This window comes from Molothrus aeneus, chromosome 17 (genome assembly GCF_037042795.1).
Source record: "Molothrus aeneus isolate 106 chromosome 17, BPBGC_Maene_1.0, whole genome shotgun sequence".
Lineage (NCBI taxonomy): Eukaryota > Metazoa > Chordata > Aves > Passeriformes > Icteridae > Molothrus > Molothrus aeneus.
This window is the reverse complement of record NC_089662.1, coordinates 5778933-5800840: the sequence shown is the minus strand read 5'-3', so window position 1 is coordinate 5800840 and position 21908 is coordinate 5778933. Positions and strand designations below refer to the sequence as shown.

Sequence of the window (21908 nt, the reverse complement as noted above, 5' to 3'; positions counted from 1 at the left end):
GCTACAAGGAAACATGGGATTCATGGGGTAGTTTCTAAGCTCAAAACTACCAGAAAGTGTGCCCCCAATAGACCACAAACCATCCCCAATCCCACCTCCACCTTCCTACACATCACACATAAGCATTAAGACAAAAGATAAAAGTGAGTCTCCTGAGTGTAGCTCATTTTTCATCCTCATTTAGTTTCAAGCAGGAAAAGCATTACAGCACCACTGCCCTTGGCAGTTTCTGGTTCTAAAGCAATGTTGTACACATGATTTTGTGGGAGAATGCTGCTTACTGATTCCAGCAACAACTCATCAGTCATATAGGCTTCTTAATTAAATCCCACATCAACCCTGTCTAAATATGCCAGGGTGGCTCAGGAAGGAAAAGCTAGAGAATATCTTTCAAGTGGAATAAAAAGAGAGAACATTCTTGGGAGGAAAAAACCCCAGAACATACCTCAGGGATATGTTCTTTCAAGGAAATGAACTTGCTGTGACACAAGGTGGGAGAAGTGCTCCTAAGGTGCACTTCTGGATCACATTGTTCACATGTTGGTGGGGCAGGAAAATGACCTTTGCAAGAGCTGCACATGGTGATGAATGAGGCCAGTGCCTTGGGGATGTCTGCATCAAGCACTCACACAAGTGAGGATTAAAATGCTCAAGGCAGCAACAAGCACTTGAGGAAACAGCCAAAAAAAGGTATCAGACTCTCAGAAAATTGACTCAGATGGAACATAAAATGCCCTTAAGAGAAACAAGTGAAGTGCAGATGAAACCTTGTCCAGCAGAGACAGGCTATACAAAGCTGCAGATGGATGACAGCAACATCAGCAGAAGGAATCAGCTACCTTGTGCCAAATTCTGTGAAACATGCTTTCCAAGGCACTTTCCCTCAGCAGTAAGCACAAACTGCAGGGCTTAACACCACTACAAGGGCCTGTGCTGCCCAGGTAAGTGAGGGAAGAACAGCACAGCTTTCCAGTAAAGGTCTGCTCTTCAAGGATACAGCCCACAATAGAAGGGAGCTGGGATAACAGAATATTGTTAGACAGAACCAGTAAAGGGAGCTGAGACAAAGCCAAAAAGACAACAGATTGTTAAGGTTTAAAAAGACCTTCTCTAGCTTCCTATTGCTTTGTATCCCTGTAGTCTGGTAATGTTACAGCACATTAAATATGCTGTCAAAGGATTCGAGAAAAAAGTGGATTGCTCAGGAAAAAAGGGAAGTTTTGGGGAGAGGCTGGAAACCCAAGTTTCTAAGGGAGTATTCAAGTATGAAAAAGATTTGCAAGTACTGATGTTCTGAGGAAATTGTGACAGTCAAAGAGAAATATATAATAACTATAAACACTACAAAAGACTTTTTCTTTTTAAGGATGAATCAGTAATAGTGTCAATAAAGGAGTAAAGGATTGAACCTGACAGGATTGAAGAAGATTGCAAAGACTTTCCCCAGCTCTACAGATCTATTATAAACAGCCAAATGATCTGAGAATAGATCAAGGAAACATCCCTGAAAGGTCATAAAAATACATTACAGATGGGCAGAAAACACACATACTTTCAAGAAGTACATATGCACTAAAATGAGGGAAGTACTAAGGCCAAAACTTCAAACCACACAAAATGGTAGCTCCCTCAAATCTAGAAATAACAGCTTAAATTACTATGGAGGGTTAAAAAAAATCCAGCAGGTTTCTTACACAGAGCACTACTGATGCATCACAGGTCTGTCTTCCAAATGAACCACAAAGGTCAGACTTATTTAAAAAAGGTTCTAAAAAAATTTAAGAGTGGGTGAAAGTACAACTTCAGTGATGTTACTTAAGGATCCTGGGTAAGACAGAAAGTGTTTTTCATTTAAAACTCATTTTCAGAAATCATTTGTCAAACATTCTGAGCTAACTGGTCACTTGATCAAGTCTCATTTTTGTGCCAGAGGCAGGAGCAGTTTTGAGAGGCACAGCTGACACCCACCCATGCTGTACCTCTATGGAACACAGATAAGTTCTACTAGAATACTGCTTAACCCATCTGCACACATTAATATATTCCTTAATCCACCTGCACCTATTAATATATTCCTGCTGACACCCCCAAGCCTCCAAGCTTTCCTACTGCTCTGAAGGGTTTCAGCACAGAGCAGCTTCTGGGCACAAGAATATTGGGATCTGATCATTATAGGCAGCCTCTACATGACACAGATAGGAAAAAAAAAAAAAACAACCAACCACCCAGACAACCTCACAAAACACTTATTTCCTGTTTTAGGGATATCACTTCTACTTCAGAGGATGAACACAGTGAATGAGATATTTATTTAGAGCTTACCAGAAAGTAAGCCAATTATTCAGAACAAATCCTCATGAATCAACAGAAGAGAAAGCCAGATGTGCTTATTCAGTCAGCATGGGAGGTACAGGGAAGTCCAGGTGCAGATGGGAGCCTACAGCACTGACTATATATAGTTACCATTTCCATTTTTGCTCCTCTTCTTTTTTCGGCTTCTTTCTTTTGTCTGCTTCAGGGACTTTCTTATCTTTGCTCTTGACTTTCTTTGCTTTGCTATCCTGCAAAATGAGTAAGATGCTGTTAGAACAAGCTACTATACTTCCCCCCTCCCCTGAAAAGATGTGTTAAAACTAAAAGACTCTCTCTTGGGGTATATAAGAGCTGAATTCCTGTGGCTGCACCACATAAATGTGCTCTTAGATCATCCCATTAAGTCAAAGTCTGCTGATGGTCCCACTCAAGTTTTCAGGCAAATTCTTTTACTTTACACTGGGGACATGCTAAATGCACACAGCCAGTTATCACCTGATAAGGGGCAAGTCTGGGCCATGGGAAGGGAATTGCTGTGTCACAGAACCTCCTCCCTGGCCTGCACTGGTGTGTCTGGTCTGGCAAATGCTGCAGAGCACAAGCACCATGGTCAGGTGGCTTCTGGGATTATCCTGGTGCATGGTCAGTGTAGGGACACTTCCTTTGAAGGGACAAATTAACCCATGGCCCAGAGGTGCTGCAACATGTGTCTCACAAGGGTGTCTTTGCTAGATGTGTAGTTTGTCAGTCTCAAATTATGGTTAACCTTTTCCAAGTCCCTCTCCAAAGAAATTTCCACCTAGGCTCCATCTAAATGCTTTAAGCTTCCTTTTAGCATCTAATCTCTTTTCCTGTCCCCTGCCTCTGAACCCTGCCACATCATCTGTGCAATTACCACATGTTGTGAGCAAGGCTCCCCTGCCCCCTGCCAGCTCCTTAACAGAAGGACTGTGAATTGCCTGGAACAGCCTGGAAGTTCATGTCCTGGAGGCATCTTCTCCACCCATTGTTTTAAGGGTTGGAAAGAAAGTTTCCCTGACTTTTTATAAATTACTGTTCAGATAAGTTAATATCTGCACCCTAAGTGGGGATCTGCCACACACAGCTCTGTTCCAGACAAAATCAGATTCCCCCTGTTCTGCATAATCCCACACTAAATAGCCTGGCTTTTCTTTATGATAAAAATAAACTCGTCTGTCACATTACCTCTTCTTCCTCTTGTTTCCTTTTCTTTGCTTTCTTGATGTCTTCTGTTTTGATTTTCTTGGGTTTGTAGTCAGCACTAGGAGCAAAAAGACTTGCTGATGAAATTGATCCATTTTCCAGTACAAATAAGAAGTCATAGACATACAAAGTTTATGTGCACAAGCTTGCAGCATAGCTGGCATTTTTAATTTCTAAAGAATATAATTTATACCCTGCTCTTTCAGAAGACTCAATAATCCCAATCCAGCACAACAGCCTTGAAAACCTACAAGATGTTATTATCAATACCTCTCCACAAGCTTCACTGCTGAACCAAACATCTTCCTCAATGAAGAATCGATTCAAAAGCATTAGCAGCCACTCAGTGATTCCATGGGATGGGATAAATGGGTATAACCTTATTGGCATGTTCTATCCCAACTCTCTTTCCAGTCATCAGTCTGGGACCTTGCCCACAAGACTCACTCTTTGCACCCCCCACTAGTTCAAACAATAGTGAAATTGTGTACTGGCAAATTACATAAACACAACCTCATTTCCAGTGAGGTTGGAAAAGACCTCTGAGATCATCCAGTCCAACCTATGACTCAACACCACCTTGTCAACCAGACCAGGACACTGAGTGCCACGTCCAATCTTTCCTTAAACACCTTCAGGGACAGTGACTCCACCACCTCCCTGGGCAGCCCATTCCATGTCTAATCACCCTTCCTGTGAAGAAATTCCTCCTAATGTTCAAGCTAAACCTCCCCTGGTGCAGCTTAAGACCATGTCCTCTTGTCCTATCCCTTGTTCCAGGGGAGCAGAGCCTGACCCCCACCTGGCTGCACCCTCCTGTGAAGGAGTTCTGGAGAGTGATAAGGTCACCCCTGAGCTTTCTCTTCTCCAGGCTGAGCCCCCCCAGCTGCTCCTCATTGGACTGGTGCTCCAGACCCTTCCTGAGCTCCACTTCTTTCTTCTGCACTTCCCCGACACCTCAATGTCCTCCCTGAATTGAGGGGCCCAGAACTTGAGGTGCCCTCACCAGTGCCCAGTAAAGGGGCAGAATCACCTCCCTGGTCCTGCTGGCCACACTATTCCTGACACAAGCCATGTGCCATTGGCCTTCTTCACCACCTGGGCTCATGTCCAGCTGCTGCTGACCACCAAACCCAGGGCCTTTTCTGCTGGGCACTTTCCAGCAACTCTGCCCCCAGCCTGGAGCATTGCAGAGGGTTGTGGTCAAAGTGTCAGAAGTGGCACTTGGTCTTGTAGAACATTGATGCTGGTGGTCTCAGCCCATTGATGCCCATGACAGTCTCCAACCACCACATCTCCCACCTGCCCTTCTGTTTGTAAACAGCAGGTCCAGCAGGGTGCTACTCCTGAAAGGCCACAGCTGTCCTTACCAGCTGAGACAGGAAGTTCTTTTCCACACACTCCAGGGACCTCCCAGCCTGCCTCCTCCTCTCTGCTGTGTTGAGTTTCCAGTAGGTATCCAGCAGGTTAAAGTCTCCCACAAGAACAAGAGCTGGCAGTGGTGAAATGTCAGCCAGCCATTCATAGCATAGTTCATCCACCTCTTCATCCTGGTTGGGTGGTGTGGAACAAGGCTCCCAGCAGGATTATCTGCCTTACCAGCCTTCCCCTTGATGCTCATCCATAGGCACTCTACCTTACTGTCACTATTCTTGAGCTCTATGCAGACAAAACACTCCCTAACGTACAGGAACACCCCAATTCTTAATCTCTCCATTGCAGATGTGAGAGGGGAAGCCATACAAACCTAGCAGAAGGTAGCAAGTGATTACACAAAAGAAAAGATGTCCCACCCATGTCTCTTGGAAATGACAGCTGTAGGGATGGAGTGCTGCCATGGTAAAACCCTTCCAGCCCTTTGACTCCTGCCTGCTAATAAAGACAAACTACCCTGAAGAGCTGGATGGGCACAGCACAGATCCCAGTGAGATGGAGCTGAACTTGTATTTCAGGGGTTCCTGTGTCAGGAAAACATCATGGGTGTTTCTCTTGGAGACAACAACCCTCAGCATAACTTGTGACACATTGAGACTCCAGGCAAACCACGCCAGGCAGTGCAGGCAAACCTCCCCCTGCCTCCAAACAGGCTGACAGTGCATTTTCTATCTCTTGTGCAGTCATTTCCTTGCCCAACAGAAACCACTGCAGCCTCTTAGCTACGTTAATACCTCACGTGCTCACATTTCTGTTTTACAGTCTTCATCAGTCTTTACCTGCCTTCTGGGGTTTTCCTTTTTTATTTACTAGTTCTGCAATATTTCACAGCACCATCTGCAGAAGCAGGTAAGTGGCATTTTGCGTTGCACAGAACAAATACTATCCCTGCCCTGCTCAGAGAACTTGTAACAGCATAGGGAGTCTGGTCTCAGACCTCCAGTACCCATCTCAAGAAGTCTGTGCTGATCACTTGAAACTCCACCTGCTCCCTCAATATTCTTCTTTTAAAACTAAAGGCAAACATCCAAGTCACCAGCACCCACGCTACTTACTCATCATCCTCTCGAGGTCTCTTCAGGGGTTTGGAGTCCTCTTTAGGAGATGCATAAAACCCATCATCATCTGGTTCATCTTTAATACGTGGTGGACTACAAAAAGAAGCAGAGAAACACAGTTCTACTTTCAAAGATGAAGTTTCTTGGAAACCAGCAACAGCTAAGTTTTAAGAAATAATCATCTGCAAAATGGGCACGTCTTCCATGGGATGTGCTGCCATCACAAGACAGCAAAGGCTTGAGATGTGTCATTTTCTGAATACTCACAGACAGTGCAAGGAGAGTAATTCAATGTCTACACATTTGCCATTTCTCAAGAAACATCAAGTTCAATTTCAACGGCTCAAAGTTCATTTTGTTTCTCTGAGGTTTTGAGTAAAAACAACTGTAGCTTCCAGCACTTTCCATTAGACTTAAAAACTGAAATGCCTGTGTGGACTCAAATGCAGGATGTTATTTAGTCTCAACTCAATATCCTTATTGAGCCTTCTAAGACAGAAAAAGATTATCAACTAAACAAAGATTTGAAAGCTATTCCCTGGAACATTTTGCCAACTAAATATTGAGGCATGTGAAAACCAGAAAAGGAAACAAAGATTTGGCAAAGTTAAACAGATCAGTCTCTTTTCACTGTCCAAACTGGAGGAAGAAAACAATCCTGTCCCTTTTAACAGACCACAAAGTTAGGCTCAATGTTTTCAGCCATAATGTCCCAAGACATTAGCAGTAAGAAAAAAAAGAGTATGAGTGCAAGAGACACTATTCTGTTAGACAAACTCATTATTTCTAGATTTCAGAGAAGCATTTCACTGATCTTCATAAAGAAAAAGATGTCTCAAAGAGTCCAAAATTACATTTTGAAGCACTTAGTGCCATCTTGGGCTTCCTTATTCATGTCCCACCAACAATTTCTATATCAAATTGACTCAGTTTCTGAGCCAAGATGGGGATTTTGCAATCAGATGAAACAGGAATTAAAATAAGCAGCATTCAGCTTTGTAGACCATAGTCAGCAGGAGACATTAGGGAGTCTCATGTTAGCTGGCAGTGTGTCCATGAAGCAGAACAAGCAGTTTGCTCCTTCACAGCTATAAAGCCACTGCAGTGCTGGAAGATGCAGCTCAGGGGAGATACAAACAAGCTGCTCTACCAAGCCTTTTCTGTTGCATCGCCTGGAATTGACTAAAACACGAGTCTGCAGCACAGAGACAGTTGCAAAACATCGATGGAAAAAAAGGTAATTGTCCCACTTAATATAGTCTCCCTTTCAGGCAGAAATGCAGAACTACAGTGTGTAAAGTCACTAGGAATTTTAACCATTTTAACACTGAAACATTGCACAAGGTTTTGTAATGGAAGAAATAAAGTGTGAGTCTGTGAAAAGAAAGGAGCTGTATGACCAAGCTGAACCTTGACTTGCATTGTTTGCAAGACTGTAACGCTGCTCCTATTACCAAGTCTTAAAGAAGAAAATCAAAACCATCTGAGTGAGAACATTTTTCTCTGCAGAACTCGTAAAAGAATATTTCAGCAGGAAAAAAAAAAAAAGAAAATAATTACTTTACTCTTAGCCAGCATTTGGCCCCAAAGAAGGCACAAATGCAATGGCTCCTCTAGTCTTTTCTCAAACACATGAAAAAATGCTCTTGGACCTAAAGAGGATTCAGTCATATTGATATGAGAGCATCCATCAGCCCTGGTGAGATTAGCACATCATGCCATTCTGCTGAACAGCAGAGGCCACAGAGAGTTATGGACTGTCTGCTCCACCATGAAACACCTGAATGTCACTGCCTTCCACTTCCAGAGTATTCCCCAAAGGGCCTGGAGATGGCGCCTCTGCCCTGCGCCAAGCCTGCCTCCTTCCTCTGCATTTCTAAATAAGAGCAGGGAAATCAAACAGATGGAAGAACTCATGTCAAAAGGGCAAGCTCAAAACAAACAAAGAATACCTAAAAGGCATGGGACAGGTAGGTGTCTTCTCCCAACCTCTCTGTATCCAAAGAAGGTGGTAAGACTGGAAAGATTTTTTTTTTTTTTTTATTTTTAAGTGGGCTCACAAACTGAAAGAGTTCATGAACTAAGTGCTGTTCTTGACTAACAGATATGGATGCATGCATCCACCATACCACACACCTTCAGTAAGTCAGTGGACTCGATTTAGCACCTTAAAAATAACCAATGGCTGGATTGTAAACAAGTCACAAGAGATCTTGATTGACTATTAAGAAAAAGTACTCTTCTATCAATTGCTCACTTCAGGTTTTTAATAAGACTACTTAGCAATGACTGATACAACACTCAAGTCCAGGAGGTTCTATTATAAGCAGGAATTTAGTACTAGAGTAGGACATCTATGCATTTCCTAAGGTACTTCTAATTGTACATGTCACTCTTGTGACTCCTTTGCAAGAGCTTCAGGCTGCAGTCACAACACAGGAGAGACACACAGAGATAATCTGGACTGGCTTTGCTGGGTCCTGTCTCCAGCAGACTGCAGGGTTCAAGTTCCAATTTTACAACAGAGGCTCTTTCAAATCCAGCTACCAGTGTTCCCATAGTTCAGTCTGTCCTCAGCAGAATCCAGCTCCTGAATACTTAGACAAACCCAGCATGTGCAGGCAGACACCAGGTATTCCACAGCTCCCATCTCCAGTTACTGGGTAAGCAGATCTACCCATTCTCATAATTGAGAAGAACATATCGTCTGAAGGGCTTAAGAGTGCCCCAATTTTTTCTCAAGACCAAGTGAGAGGATTCAAACACTGAGCACCTATAAAAAGTCAAACTGCAGCTTTTTCCAAATCATAGACCTGATTTCTTACCTGGAGAAACCATTTTCCTTTTCCTTCTTTATTTTTATGTCACCAGAAGATGACTTCATCTGAAAAACATAAAAAGTAGGAGTTGATTAGCATTTTCCAACGTACAACCCCTTAACTTGCAGAAGGAACCGTGACTATCTCCGTCCCCTGCAGTCCTTAGTGACCTACATGACAGAGAGGCAACATTTTCTGCAAGTCTTAGTTAATTCAGTACTTTTTGGCCCTCCAATTTCCTCAGCAAATTGGAATTAAGTATATAGTTTGTTCTTGCATGGACTGAATGTGAGATGACTGATTTTTCTCCCTTGTCTCTGAACCCAAGCTTGGCAAAGTGAAATGTAATGGGAGAAAATGTGGAGCCAGTGGACATACCTCCACAGTGGAACTGTTTCTGTGCACATACCTGCAGATAAAGCCCTTATGATTTCATAACTACCACTCCACAAAAAAAGTGTCTGGGTTAGCATTGGGATAATTCTCTCCAAGTTGATAAAAACTTGGATGCACAAGCTACATCTAACCCACTGAGTTTGTTCTATTCAGTATTATAAGCCAGAACCATCCTCTTGTCTCTCCCACAGGAGACACCCACCTTCTCTTCCTTTCTCTTCTCCTTGTCTTTATCTTTGTGTTTGTCTTTGTGTTTCTCTGAGCTGCCATCTTTGTGTTTGGTTTTCTCCTTGTCTTTGTGTTTCTTTTCCGAGGAATCTTTGTGCTCACTGCAAGACAAGAGAGTGTGTTTGCAGAGGAGAACACAAGGAGATTTGACTAATACAATTTCCAGTGGTAAAGAGTCACAGGTTTTGATGATTACAAACCCTAAAAAATAAGGGATCCCCTTAACAGGAAGATCCACCACAGTCTCCTGTCCGGCATGACCCATTCTCCTTGGGAGGAAGAAGAACGGGAGGGATACCACAAAATCCCAGTTGCCAAGCCTCCACTTCAAGAAACCCATCAGCCTGGATTGCTGAGGAAATCCACAGCTGCTACACTTAAAGCTCAACACTTTAGGATGAATTCCCACTGTCTCTGCTTTTCCTCTTTTTCCTAGTCCACATAAAAGGTCACTGGAACAGAGCCGCCAGCGCCGTCAATGCCCGTGTCAGCTTTTGCTCAGACAACAGTTTGTCATTGTAGCAGCTCTCATCTCTGGAACTTAAAGAGAAAAGCGCTGATCTCTATTATTCCCAAACAGATGGGAAAACCAGAGCAAACAGGATATGTGATGTCCTTGTGTTTATGCAAAGTCAAACAGAAAAGGCAGGAATAATGCTGCAGTCCTCAGCTGGAGCTGTTGATGCCGCCACAGTCAGCCCAGCTCTGCTGGAACAGCCCCATCGTGTGGGGCAAGAACCAACAAAGGTGTTTCCAAGTGAGAGTCTGGTCTGTAACTACTCTGGTGTTATGAATAGCAGTATTGAGAGTTTAAATACCTAGAATCTTAAGTCAGAACACTGGAGAAAATGCATACAAGGAGAAGAAAAATCAACCTTTATTATTCTGTTTCTACCCACTTCTGATTTCTGAGACATCAGGATAAATTTGTATCACATTTTCAAGTTTTTCTTATCAGCTAGAAAGACACATGGCTGTTTTCAAATGAAAATGAGGTTTCTCATGGAATGACAAACCTTGAAGCCAAAAGTGAGGCAATACTCTCAGGAGACTCAGAATAGAAACATCAAGAACTGGCCACAAGGATTAGCAGCAGTGGTGTGGAAGCCAAGCAACAAGCCTGGCAATTCTACAGGCCTTCAATACACACTTATAAGGTTGTGTGGACTCCCTGAGGTCACCCAGGGCTTTAGCAAGTCAAAGGCATGGTGTAAATCAGCATGGATAGGCACTAACCAAGCTGCCTCTCTCATGCTGGCTGCTCACACCCTCCCTTCTCAGCACTTGACTCCCATCACTGCTGTTCTCTGGGACACACTGCTTCTCCTCAGGATTACAAAATGCACTACAAAGCTTTACTAGAAAAAGGCACTTCCCTTATTTCAGTTATTTCAACACTCAGGTGCAAGCCCAAACCAATCTGGGTGAACACAGCCCTGAAAAACAAGCTGGGAATGCTGGGCAAGAGCATGATTTTTAAAAATTGCAGATTCTTTGAGATTTCATTCTATCACAGAAACAGACTGCAAAAAGGCTGATGGTTACAGAGAGCAAGCAGCACATTAACCAGCTCCCACAATCAGTGTGTGATTAGGAGCAAGGCAATCACAGTCACAAATACACCAACCCACACCCAGCTTACAACTGCAGACACCAGCGTGGACAAACGCATGGGAACCTGCCAAAGGTCTAAATAATTCAAGCCCAGAGTAGCTTGAATAATAACACTCCAATAAATATACATTGAATAAATTGAATAAACACACACCAGCCATCCAAGCTCAAGCAGCTAAAGCATGAAAATCCATCACTGAAGGAAATCAGTACATTCACATGCTGTGTGACACCAAGAGACCAGCAGCAAGAGACACCAGTTTCATTTTAACTCTCTAGCAACCTCTTCATACAAAGCAGTGAAGGCCTATGTGAACATCAAAAGGCAACAGGCACTCTAGAAATGCTGGTAGTTAGACACACAGCACCACATGTTGCCTGTGAGCAGACTCAACAACTGCAGACTATTCTTACCCCAGATCATGTTATGTACAGTGTGCTCAGGCCGTGCGAGTACAGACACGGAACATCCTGACACTGGATCCTGAAATCCACAACATGCCTGCTGCTCCTGCTCTGATCTCTCATCCCAGCTTCTGTACCCTGCTCATTCATCAGCATTCCAAGCTCAAGACACCTATTTAATTTTCCTTTGCTCCAATCAGATTCACTGACTGTCTGAAAGCAAAAACCCCACACATTACTAATAATTTTTAAACTCAGGAAGATCTGGAAATTCTGACTTGGTATCTTGCACTGCTCTCTGTATGCCAAGCACCCCATTTGCTGAAGATTTAAGGTTAACAATTCAAGAGGTATCTCAACCTGCATATATTTAAACCAATACTCATAATAATAACAACATTCAATATCAGTAATCAATATTCAGCCTTCCTATATCAATCCAAGTTGTGGATGCCCCATCCCTGTATTCAAGGCCAGGTTGGACAGGGCTTAGACCACCTCATCTGGTGGAAGGTGTCCCTGCCCATGGCAGGGCATGGAATGAGATGAGCCTTAAGGTCCCTTTCAACCCAAACCATTCTGTGATTCTACAATTCCAAAGTACAAAAAAAAAATCATAACAAACACACACAAGGGTCAGAGCCATCTGGTTCTTTGCAAGTCTACTTGTGTTTATTTTCTGACTCTTTCTTGCTCTTATTTGATATTTAAATCCTACCTGAAATAGCATGTTTTACTCAGACATTAATTTGGATCTTTATGGTAGACACTGCAGCCACTGGAGTCAGTGCACTGAGGTAAAGTTCATGGCAGTGGCTGTTGCTTGGGAGTTTGGAATAGCAAAAAAAAATAAACCAAACCACAAAAGACCAAAAAAGAGAAACAATTTGGTTTTCCAAAGCACTCAATCTCACTACCAGCAAAAGCACTAGCTTTCAGTACATGACTGGAAGAGCCCTGGGACGTACACAAAGCATGACTAAAAGCAAACCAATGGACGGCAAACTAGATCAGTAAAGCTAAGACTGAAACACAAACAAAATCACATTGGTCTAGAGAGGCAGAGACAATATTTGTGTGTGCTGAATGCTTACAGACTACAGCTGGAATAAAAAAAAATGCTAAAACTTCTAAAAACTTAGGTTTGCTCAAGCGGAAGCTCAAATGACATCCCTCTTGAAAGACACTAAGTGGCCAGCATTGAAAAGCTGTCAAGCAATCTAATCTCAATTTTTCAGTGTAGTTTCTCAGATTTTTTCAGCATTAGAGCCAGAATCAAGAAGTCTGGCTTCCTGACTCAGTTGCTGGTCTTAATTTAATTTTTTTTATCATAAGACTATCCTTCCCCTTTGCTCTGCAATGAGCAGTAAATTTCTCAGCCAAGCAATGTGGGCTCAGATAACCTAAGGAAACTCTGTCTCCAGTTTCACTCTGCAGCTTAATTTTCCAAAGATCAGCACTGGTGGCTTGGCCCCGAGGTCCTGCTTGCTGCTGCTCCTGGTGACTGGGAGGAACTCCCTAGATAAAAATCTGATATTGTGTACTTTTCACTCCAATGTTAAAAGAGAGCATAAATTTCTTTCCCTTATTTGTAGCAGCCTGCTTGCCAGCCCTATTTCCAGACACTGGACCACAGCTCAGCACAGAACTTCTGACATGTGCATCAAGGAAGGCTTGTGCCTCTCTTCTCTTGGAGGGATGGAATCTCCATCTCCCAGAAAACCTCTCTTGGAAATGAGCTGGTAACAAAGGCCTCAAGCAACAATCCTTAGAAAAGGAACTTCTTTTTTCTCCCAAAGCAAAGCAAGTTGCTCGCATATTAACTGCAGTCAAGCTGAGCTGCTTTGGTCTCTCACTTGGCTCAGATACACATGTGAGCCTACAGGGAACACAATTTAACCACCACACTAATCTCAAAAGAAAAGAGAAGGCAACAGGATGCCATCCTTACCCTGAAGATGGAGTTTCAGCCTTCTATCAGAAAGCTATTTCAGACAATCCCAAAGCTATTATTAGGACGGACTGGGAACAATTTAAAGATCAGAAGCCTATCTTCCTGGTCAATTCAAAACTGGAAGAAAAAAAAAATCACTTTTCTTTAAAGAAACCAAGCAAAATGGTCTCAAGATCATATGCACACTGCTAATTTTATCTTGAATTCATTGTTCAGAGCTCTGCGAATCCTTTGTTACCTTTCCTGCACATACATCTCTGCCAACAAGCCAGCTTGGAGTCATGGAAGTAGGACAGCAAAACCCCCATAAGATAGAGGGAAGCTCCAGGGGAAGCTAGCCTGAAAACAGGACAAGTAGATCACAACAATTGCTCATACCCAGCCCTGCTGACAAAGTAAGGTCTTCCTTCTCACCAAAACCACTGCAGTTGCATCACTGCAACAGAACTCAAGAGTTATGCCTCTTGAAGGTGTTTAATGCTGACAAACCTGCAGTGTTAGTGTTTTTTTAAGGTAGCCAAGTGCAGCGGGAGATTACATTAACACAGGCAGAACAAGGGATTACATCATCTCCAGGTGTATCATGATACTACTGGCTTAGCTCAGACAAAGGCCAGGTGAGTACACACAACTCCTGAAGCACTCCATCCTTTGTGCCAGCTTGCTTCCATTTACAGTTTTAGTGTAAACAAGGACAGCCAAAGGCTGTGGAGAGCTCAGCATGAAGCACATGAAGCAGAAAATGCAGCAGAAGAAGCCATTTCCCTTGTAAGCATGGATCTATTTCCCAATGAGCATGCCTGCAGGAGAGAGGAGAGGGAGAGGAAGGGAGCCCAGGCACCTGGCAGCAGCTGCTCAGGCTGAGATCACATGGGAAAGTCACAAGTGGAAAGTGTTTCCAAAGAACAGCAGATGTGCAGATCACAGCTTCCTCCTTCAAACTGCAACAGCTTCGCAGTAATTTAACACTGCGTTCTTCAGGTGCCATTTATGTACGTTAATAATCCCTTCCCAGGCCCTTTCCATTCCAGCTTCAAAACCACAAGCTGGGAAGGATGCTTTATCTAAAGTGTCTCTTACTTCCTCTCTCTGCTGTAATTAGCTCGTGACAGGGAATCTGCTAGCAGCGAGTGCCAGCGCCGCTTGCCATCCATCGGAGCTGTGCCTGCTCGGGAGCTGCCGCAGCACAACTGAAGCGTAAAGTAACAGGGAATTGTGATTTCAGAGCAGCCTAAAACCACGATGGGGACAGGGCACAGGTGACACAGCCCTGCCTCGTTTGACGCAGTACAGTATTAATGGAAACCTGTGATCACATCCAGGCTCATGCACACCAAGGGAGAGCTGCCTGTGCAGGGAGCACTTCCAAAGCAACAGCACCCCAGGGAAGGACAGGATTTCAGCTGGCTTGCAGGTTATTATGCTGTTAGAGGGTTATCATATGGAATTACAGGGAATAAACACGTGAGCCCCAAAGGTTTTGCTGGGTTTCTGGCAATGAAATAAAATAACCTGAAACCGCTCTTCCCAGTGGTGAAAGGAGTCTTTTCACAGATAACAGATCAAGCCTTCAGCAAGAGGAACAAGATAAAAAGCTGGACTGATCAACAGCTGATAAAAATTTTAGGAATGAGAACAATATTCACAACATTGAAATGAGGATCATGCTTAGCACATGCTTTCCACGGACATGTGAGAATTAAGTAGACTACTAAATAAAAAGCAAAAAAAATTTCACTACTGGAAGGCAGTATCACATTAGAAAACTGCTCAAGGTGAACTGTGCACTAAAATGGAGCACAAAACAAACCCACCCGTGCTAGCAAACAGCAGGTGTGAAGTCTTTTTTATAAAATTGCTTTTACCCCTACATCAGGTATCCCCCTGCCTCTTCCTGCCCCCAACACACACCATTCAAAGCATATCAGGATCCCCTAATAAACCAGAGGAGGTGTGCAAGAAATCAGAACTGAAATTTATCTTCCTCTGTGGCAAATGCCCAGAATCTGTGTTTTTCCTAGCAAAAGCATAAAATTAGAAGATGCCAGTGAAGATCAGGTCTGTGAATCCCTTCTGTGTTCCAAGCTTCGGCTCATCCCAAGCTGTGATCACAAGAGATTCAGTAAATGGAGGAAATATGCAATCTGACAGAAGATTTTCTTCCTGCGGCTCCGGTGCTTGTCAGGCTGACAGCAGGGCTCAGCACTGCAGAGCAGCCTCTCTGCTCCCATCCTCTGTCACAGCCAGCCCTGCCCTCCTCAGGCTCCTGGCAGCCCACTCTCCCTGCAGAGAGCCCAGGACAGCTGGCACAGGCACACCTGTTACTGCCAACACTTCCAACCCGCTCTCTAACAAGGCTTGGCTTCAAAGGACCTGTTATTCCATTATTTTATGTGGTCTACTTGTCTGAAACACTCAACTCCCACAGATCAGAAACCTATTGCCACATGGGATTTGTTTCATTTTATTTTTATAACCACTGACATTTATATTTAATGGATGTGTATTAGATTTTTGTTTGGAGACCAGGAAGTACAAAGCTGAGAAAATGAGCAAAAAAACCACACTTTGTTGGATAGTGATGTGGATTTATTTCTTGATACAGACTGTTTTTCAGTGGGCTTTGCATTTTCTTTCTTTGAGGGGTGATGGGGAGGTCTGAGGCACACAAATGTTCTCTCTCAGTTTACTACAGCTGTAAATGAGTGGTTAAGACACAGAAGTGTCATCTTGTGAGTGGGAGAGGAAAAAAGCAAGAACCAAAATTAAGAAGTTCTACATATCATTCCACACACTTCTGTCATATGAAATCAAAATTGTCTATTTTAGGTATTTCAGAGACTTATCTTGGCAGTTTAGATCCTTCAAAGTCTGGATACAGGAAACATTTATTCTCCTGCATTGGAGTTGTTCTGTCTTCTTGATGCAGGTTTTATTTTAAAAGCCTTTTTTAAGTACAGGACAGGAAATGAAACTGTCAAACTATTACAGACAGACACAAAAATGATCTGCTTCAAACACAACCACACACTGCTCTTAAGTGTGCCCAGTGTGCACTGTGCTTCTCAGAATGCAATCAGGGGCTCTTCACACACCACAGATAAAATGTTACTGAGGTACCAATCCAAGTCTCCCAGAAAACAATGGCTTCCATTTCTGCTAAAGCACCATTCAACCTCTTTTGAGAACTACCAAAGATACAGCACAGCTTTTGCAGTAACACAGCAGCTTTTCTGAAATACAGAATGGATTTTGTGAAGATTTATATGTAATTTGATAAATCTAAGATAAACTTTTCCAAAGGATTAATTTACATCCTTTTATCAAGTGCTTTAAAAATTCTTCATACAGGTAAAACACCATTGAAACCCACCCACGTCATTCTTGTGTCCTGGAGATTTTTTCTTTAATTTCTACCAGATTCATGCCTCTTTTTCACTTGTTTCTCATTGTCAAAGGAGAAACTTCAGTACAAACAGGCAGGCTTTTTACCCTTCAAACAATGGTCACCTAAAATCTCATTCTCACAGCAACTTAACATTTACAGAATTGCATGGGTGACAGCTGAATCAAAGCATTTAGGGAAGAAATACTTAAATTTCAATTATTTCTATGAAGTTCTGTTACAAGTCTGCTGTTTCTACACAGCAAGCAGCCAGGTACCCTGACTGAGCATGAATGGGATAGTGAAGACTCTGGAGCACTCATGAAGGAGTGATCCCAACAGGATCACAGGCATGTCCATGTATGTTAACTTCCCAGAGAACCACCTCCAACACCAAATCTCAAGATTCAGCACTATAATACATTCATTTTTAAGGTGGCAGCTTTGAAAGGCAGTGTGCACTCACTCTGGGAGACTGAAGCCTTCCCTTATGAAGGAACCTGGGGGGCAAAGCATTATTGTGTAATCTCTCCCCAAAAACGCCTTGAACAAACCCCCTGTACATGCATGCACTCAGTCATGCCACCCACAGGAGGGACCTTGTTTTGGGACCCCAGGATGCAGCAGATACTGTGCTCACAGGACACACAGGCACTTAAAAGAGACATGAAAACAACTGGGAGCATTAGGCACAGTGCCTAGAAAACAGGATACCTTTCCCAGAGGGATTTCAAGACAACATGGTAGGGAGGAAGGAAGTACTTCAAGATAAGGCATGATTACGTGTCACCTCCTGAGCTACACCTCAAAACATCACAGCCATTCTACCTTCTTTTCACTGTTTTGGTATTTATTATTTGCAAAGTCAGCTACAAGTTATGAGCCATAATTAGTTTTTCCAGTTAAAAACATGCTGACCCTTTCCAACTCCTACACAAATGAAGTCAAAGCATTAATGAATTTGGGAATTTAAAGACAGTGCTTACATTACTCCTTACAAAAGAATGTGCTCTGCTAAGATTTCAGGAGAATGGTTTTTCAAGCAAAGCAATGAACATTTGGACATGTGAGGCAGTCAGTTTTAGGGTGCATGATAATCACGAAAATGAAAACTAGAAATCGAGGCAATATAGATGTGTGAACAAAGGCAAAGAACATGTCCAAAGCATTTCATCCTTGTTGTGAGAGCCAGCAAATGCAAGTTATTTGGCCTAGGGGTTTTTCCCCATCATAGACACATTATGGAACAGTAGGCTAGTGTAGCTTCTCATAAGATCACAGAAAATTCAAATCAAGTGTGTGCCCAATAAAACAAATCCACTTCTCTGCACAGACTCCCTCTTTTTCATGCTTCTTTTTAATAGAAATCATTGTTAACACAAACTTTTTTTGTTCCTTTTTGGACAGTGTTATCACAGTTGCATAGCAATTACTTAGTACACTCACTTGCCCACAGCATAAACACTATCTGTCATTAATCAAGTGTCACACCAGAATCTTTCCTTCCAGGGACTCATTTTTCCAAGTTTTGGTGGCAATTTAGGCTCCATGACACTTGTGTGTCAGGACTTACAACAAGGAAAATTTCCCCGAGTAACATCCTAGCTGTGACCTACTTGCCTTGTGCTCTACCACACCAAATCATCACACAGACCTCCACATCCTGGTTCCTGCAGCTCACAACCCAGGCCAGGGAGCAACTGGACCAAGGAATTCAGCAGCTCAAGAGCTACAGGCCATCACATCAATGTGGGCAACCTGGCAAGTGACTGGCATCAAACACCTTCCCCATGCAGTGGCAGTGTAGTGCATAAATCACATTGGACAAAACAGCACACAGTCCTTTGGGATCCATCTAACCCAGCAGTTTCCCAGTGCTGTCCCATCCAGCTGGGATATTCAGCCACTGTGGTGGCAGGCAAAGGCACCACCATGGTTCTGGGGGACCACCTTTCCAGGCACTTCTAATTAGGAGAAGGATGAGTAGCAACGTGGGGGTCTCACTATGCTGAAGCAATGGGGGTTTATACCAGCATGAAGAGAACTCCACATTTCTGACAAACAACTGGAACCACAAACAAAAGATTATGAACAAAACCCACCAATCTGCATGAAGGGGAGGCTGAGGTAGTGCTCTACACCTTTAACAACTCTAACCTACAATAATCTCTTATACATTAGTATCAGCTCACATTTGCAAGATACACAGCTTCAGCCACCCACATGGAAATGCAGGCAACGACAAAAATCAGGCTTAAAGCACCTACACTTGTAAAACCACACTCAAAATGTAGCAATTCCATATTCATTTATTATCAGAGTAGTTCTTGTAAGACTGCACATTCATTGGGTGTTTTAGCCTATGAAGACTTCATCCACTTTTTCCTCACCTATTACTGTGCTTGGACTTTTCCCGGTCTTTTTCCTTGTCCTTCTTGTGCTCTTTGTGCCGGTGTTCTCGGTCTTTGTGTTTATCTTTGTGTTTGTGAGAATCTGTAAGCAGAGAGGCAAAACAAAAGAAATTAAATTGGGAGAAAACTCCACACCTCCCTCGTGAACCTCAGCATTTTTCCCCACCGCATTCTAGTATTTCTGTGATTCAAAATTTGTAACAAAAATCTTGTTTTCAGAGGTCCTCAACGGATTCATTGTTCCTGTAGCACAAGTTAATTCATCTTGGCAACAGCTGCATTTACATGGTCTTTAGTTCAACGACCTTTAAATGCTTTATAGACCCTGAAGAAATGCAACCCTTCCATTAACTAGGTACCTCTTGATATAGGAAGTTCAACTTTATTTGGCAGATGGGCAGCCTGGCTTCCTATGCCTCCAAGTATTCATGCTGAATACACAGAAAGGATATAGGAACAAAGCACAAAGCTGAGGTGTCAGGCCTGTTGAATCTCAAAATTTAATACTTCTACTTCCACAAGTATTTAATCTTGACAAAGCATCCTTCCCTTCTCCCTGCTGTGAATGAAAACAATTTTATTCTTATCCCCAACAGTATATAACATGACAGGCAGAAAGCAAGGAAAATGGGAAGTAATGGCACAAAATGAAAAGAAAGGGTGAAAAGGAGCAAGAATTCTCTCCTCCTGCTTCTCTACTGCAGGACACATTTACCTCCCTCTGGTAACAGCCCCACCAAGAAAATGCAACCTGACAGCTGTAATGAGCTGTGTTGGTGGTCACCCACCTACACAGGTCAGGGCGGGTCCTAATTATGTGACAGGTCAGAAAGGGGAGTTGGCACTCAAGTGAATCTACAGGAACACAGTAATTTTATTGCTATCAGCTTCTACTCTGACACTTCCCATCCTCAGTGACAACTGTGATGTACAATGAAGTCCTTTAAAGCACCAAGGAAATGAATTCAGCAGAGAAAAAAGAGCAACACAGTTGAATTGCAAATAAACGCGTTTACAAGCATTTTTTACAAGTATATTAAAAAGGAGATGAGGCTGAACTAGCACCTCAAAACCACCTCAAAAGGCCATTTACAGTGAAGATCAGTATAATGGGAGGAATATATGCAATACCCAAAAACTCCCCCCAGGTTTTGTTTTGAACATGCCACTCAAAGTAATCAAAATTAAACAGGCTCTTCAAGAAACCTAAAATCTGTGCTGACTTTGGCAATTGTTTTTCAGATACCAGTGCTAGAATTTCCAGAGATCTTGGATGTAAGGTATTAATGCTTTTTTAATTGTAAAGATGCTACCATGCCTCTAAAAAGACTCCTATCCCTGCACTAAGAATAGGAAACTGCAACAAAAGGATTTTGTGACTTTCAGAGTCACATGGGAAATGCACTGCAGAGCCAGGAACAAGCCTCATCCTCCTGACTCCAAGTCTTCTGCCACAAATTCATTTTTCTCCTTAACTGACACTAGCTCTTAAAACCTCAAAACATTCAAATGGATTTAGAAGAAACATACCCATAGAACATGATTTTAACCTATTGCTTTCTGTAACTTCAGTGTTTGCTTTCAGACACCTGCAGAAAGTCAACATAAACCAACACAGGAATACTGACATTCAAGAGCCTCCAGCTTGCCCTCAGCACCTTTCTTCCATCCCCCTGAACTCAGCAATGTTTCCCAGTGCTCTGGTGTACACAGTGCACATGTTTAAATTGCAGGGATTAAGTTTTCCATATTTTGATATACACGTGGCAGGTTATGTGGAACATTTGGTGTTACAGCATAAAGCACCCAAGAGTTTTTGAGTACCTAAAGAGCAAAATCTCTTTCTCAGCAGGCAGAGTCTGCAGGCATCTCTAGCAAACTGTGTGGGGACCAGACACCCACACGCTCTGAACTGCAGAGAAGCAATTTCTCTGAGCCCTTCTTCCCACCAGGACAACACACATTTCACTGGCAAAAATGTTTTCGCAGTGCATTTCACACTTGTGATTCCTCAGTTCAGCCAGGAGCTGGAAGCTCTGGCTGTTTGCAAACTGCCTGGGGTTTATTCCACAGAGGGTTTACTCACTGATTCCCACAGGCCTGGCTGCAGCAAACAGCAGCTATTTACACTTGATGAATAGGTAAATTGCGAGAGAAACCAGCGTGATGCTGTACACAGAGTTATGTACAGTCACACTATAGCGCACACACAATCAATTTCTCCTTTCAACCAATCAATGGAAAACGTGCACGACTGTGCTCAGTGCTATTCTCTTTAGAACTCACAGACACATGATGACTTGTCACCAAGAAAAGCAGATAACAGAACAGTTTACCTTGATCACCAGATTTTCTTGCAGCTGACTTGTGCTTTACAGCTGAAATTATTATTTACTTTTGGAAAGCAGTTCCAGAGATATACCCTAGAACTGCTGGAGTTGGGTATCTGTTTCCTCAACCCTTGGATCTGCTTACAATGATTTGGTATTTTCAGACAATTAAAGACTAGTACTGCAGGGAAAAATAATAAAAAAAAAAAAAGCTTGACCAGTTAAACTAGCTCTGCTTGCTAGGATTTGTTGCCAGACAGCTTTCCTTTGCTGTCTACCAAAGGACTGCCAACGTGAAGGTCTTCCATGGAGCTATTCTGGCCCAGAGCCCCAGTGG

At 42.9% G+C, this 21908-nt stretch overlaps 1 protein-coding gene across 1 annotated transcript in view; it reads right to left on the bottom strand.

Annotated features, from left to right (window-relative positions):
* Positions 1-21908, bottom strand: part of TOP1 (DNA topoisomerase I) — a 65872-nt gene that overhangs the window by 17569 nt on the left and 26395 nt on the right. The window contains exons 3-8 of the mRNA XM_066561549.1: positions 19221-19323; positions 9447-9573; positions 8855-8913; positions 6027-6122; positions 3520-3595; positions 2464-2561 (exon numbers count right to left, since the gene is read on the bottom strand). Of these exons, the coding sequence (XP_066417646.1) occupies positions 2464-2561; positions 3520-3595; positions 6027-6122; positions 8855-8913; positions 9447-9573; positions 19221-19323 (559 nt within the window). The remainder of the gene's footprint in view (positions 1-2463; positions 2562-3519; positions 3596-6026; positions 6123-8854; positions 8914-9446; positions 9574-19220; positions 19324-21908) is intronic.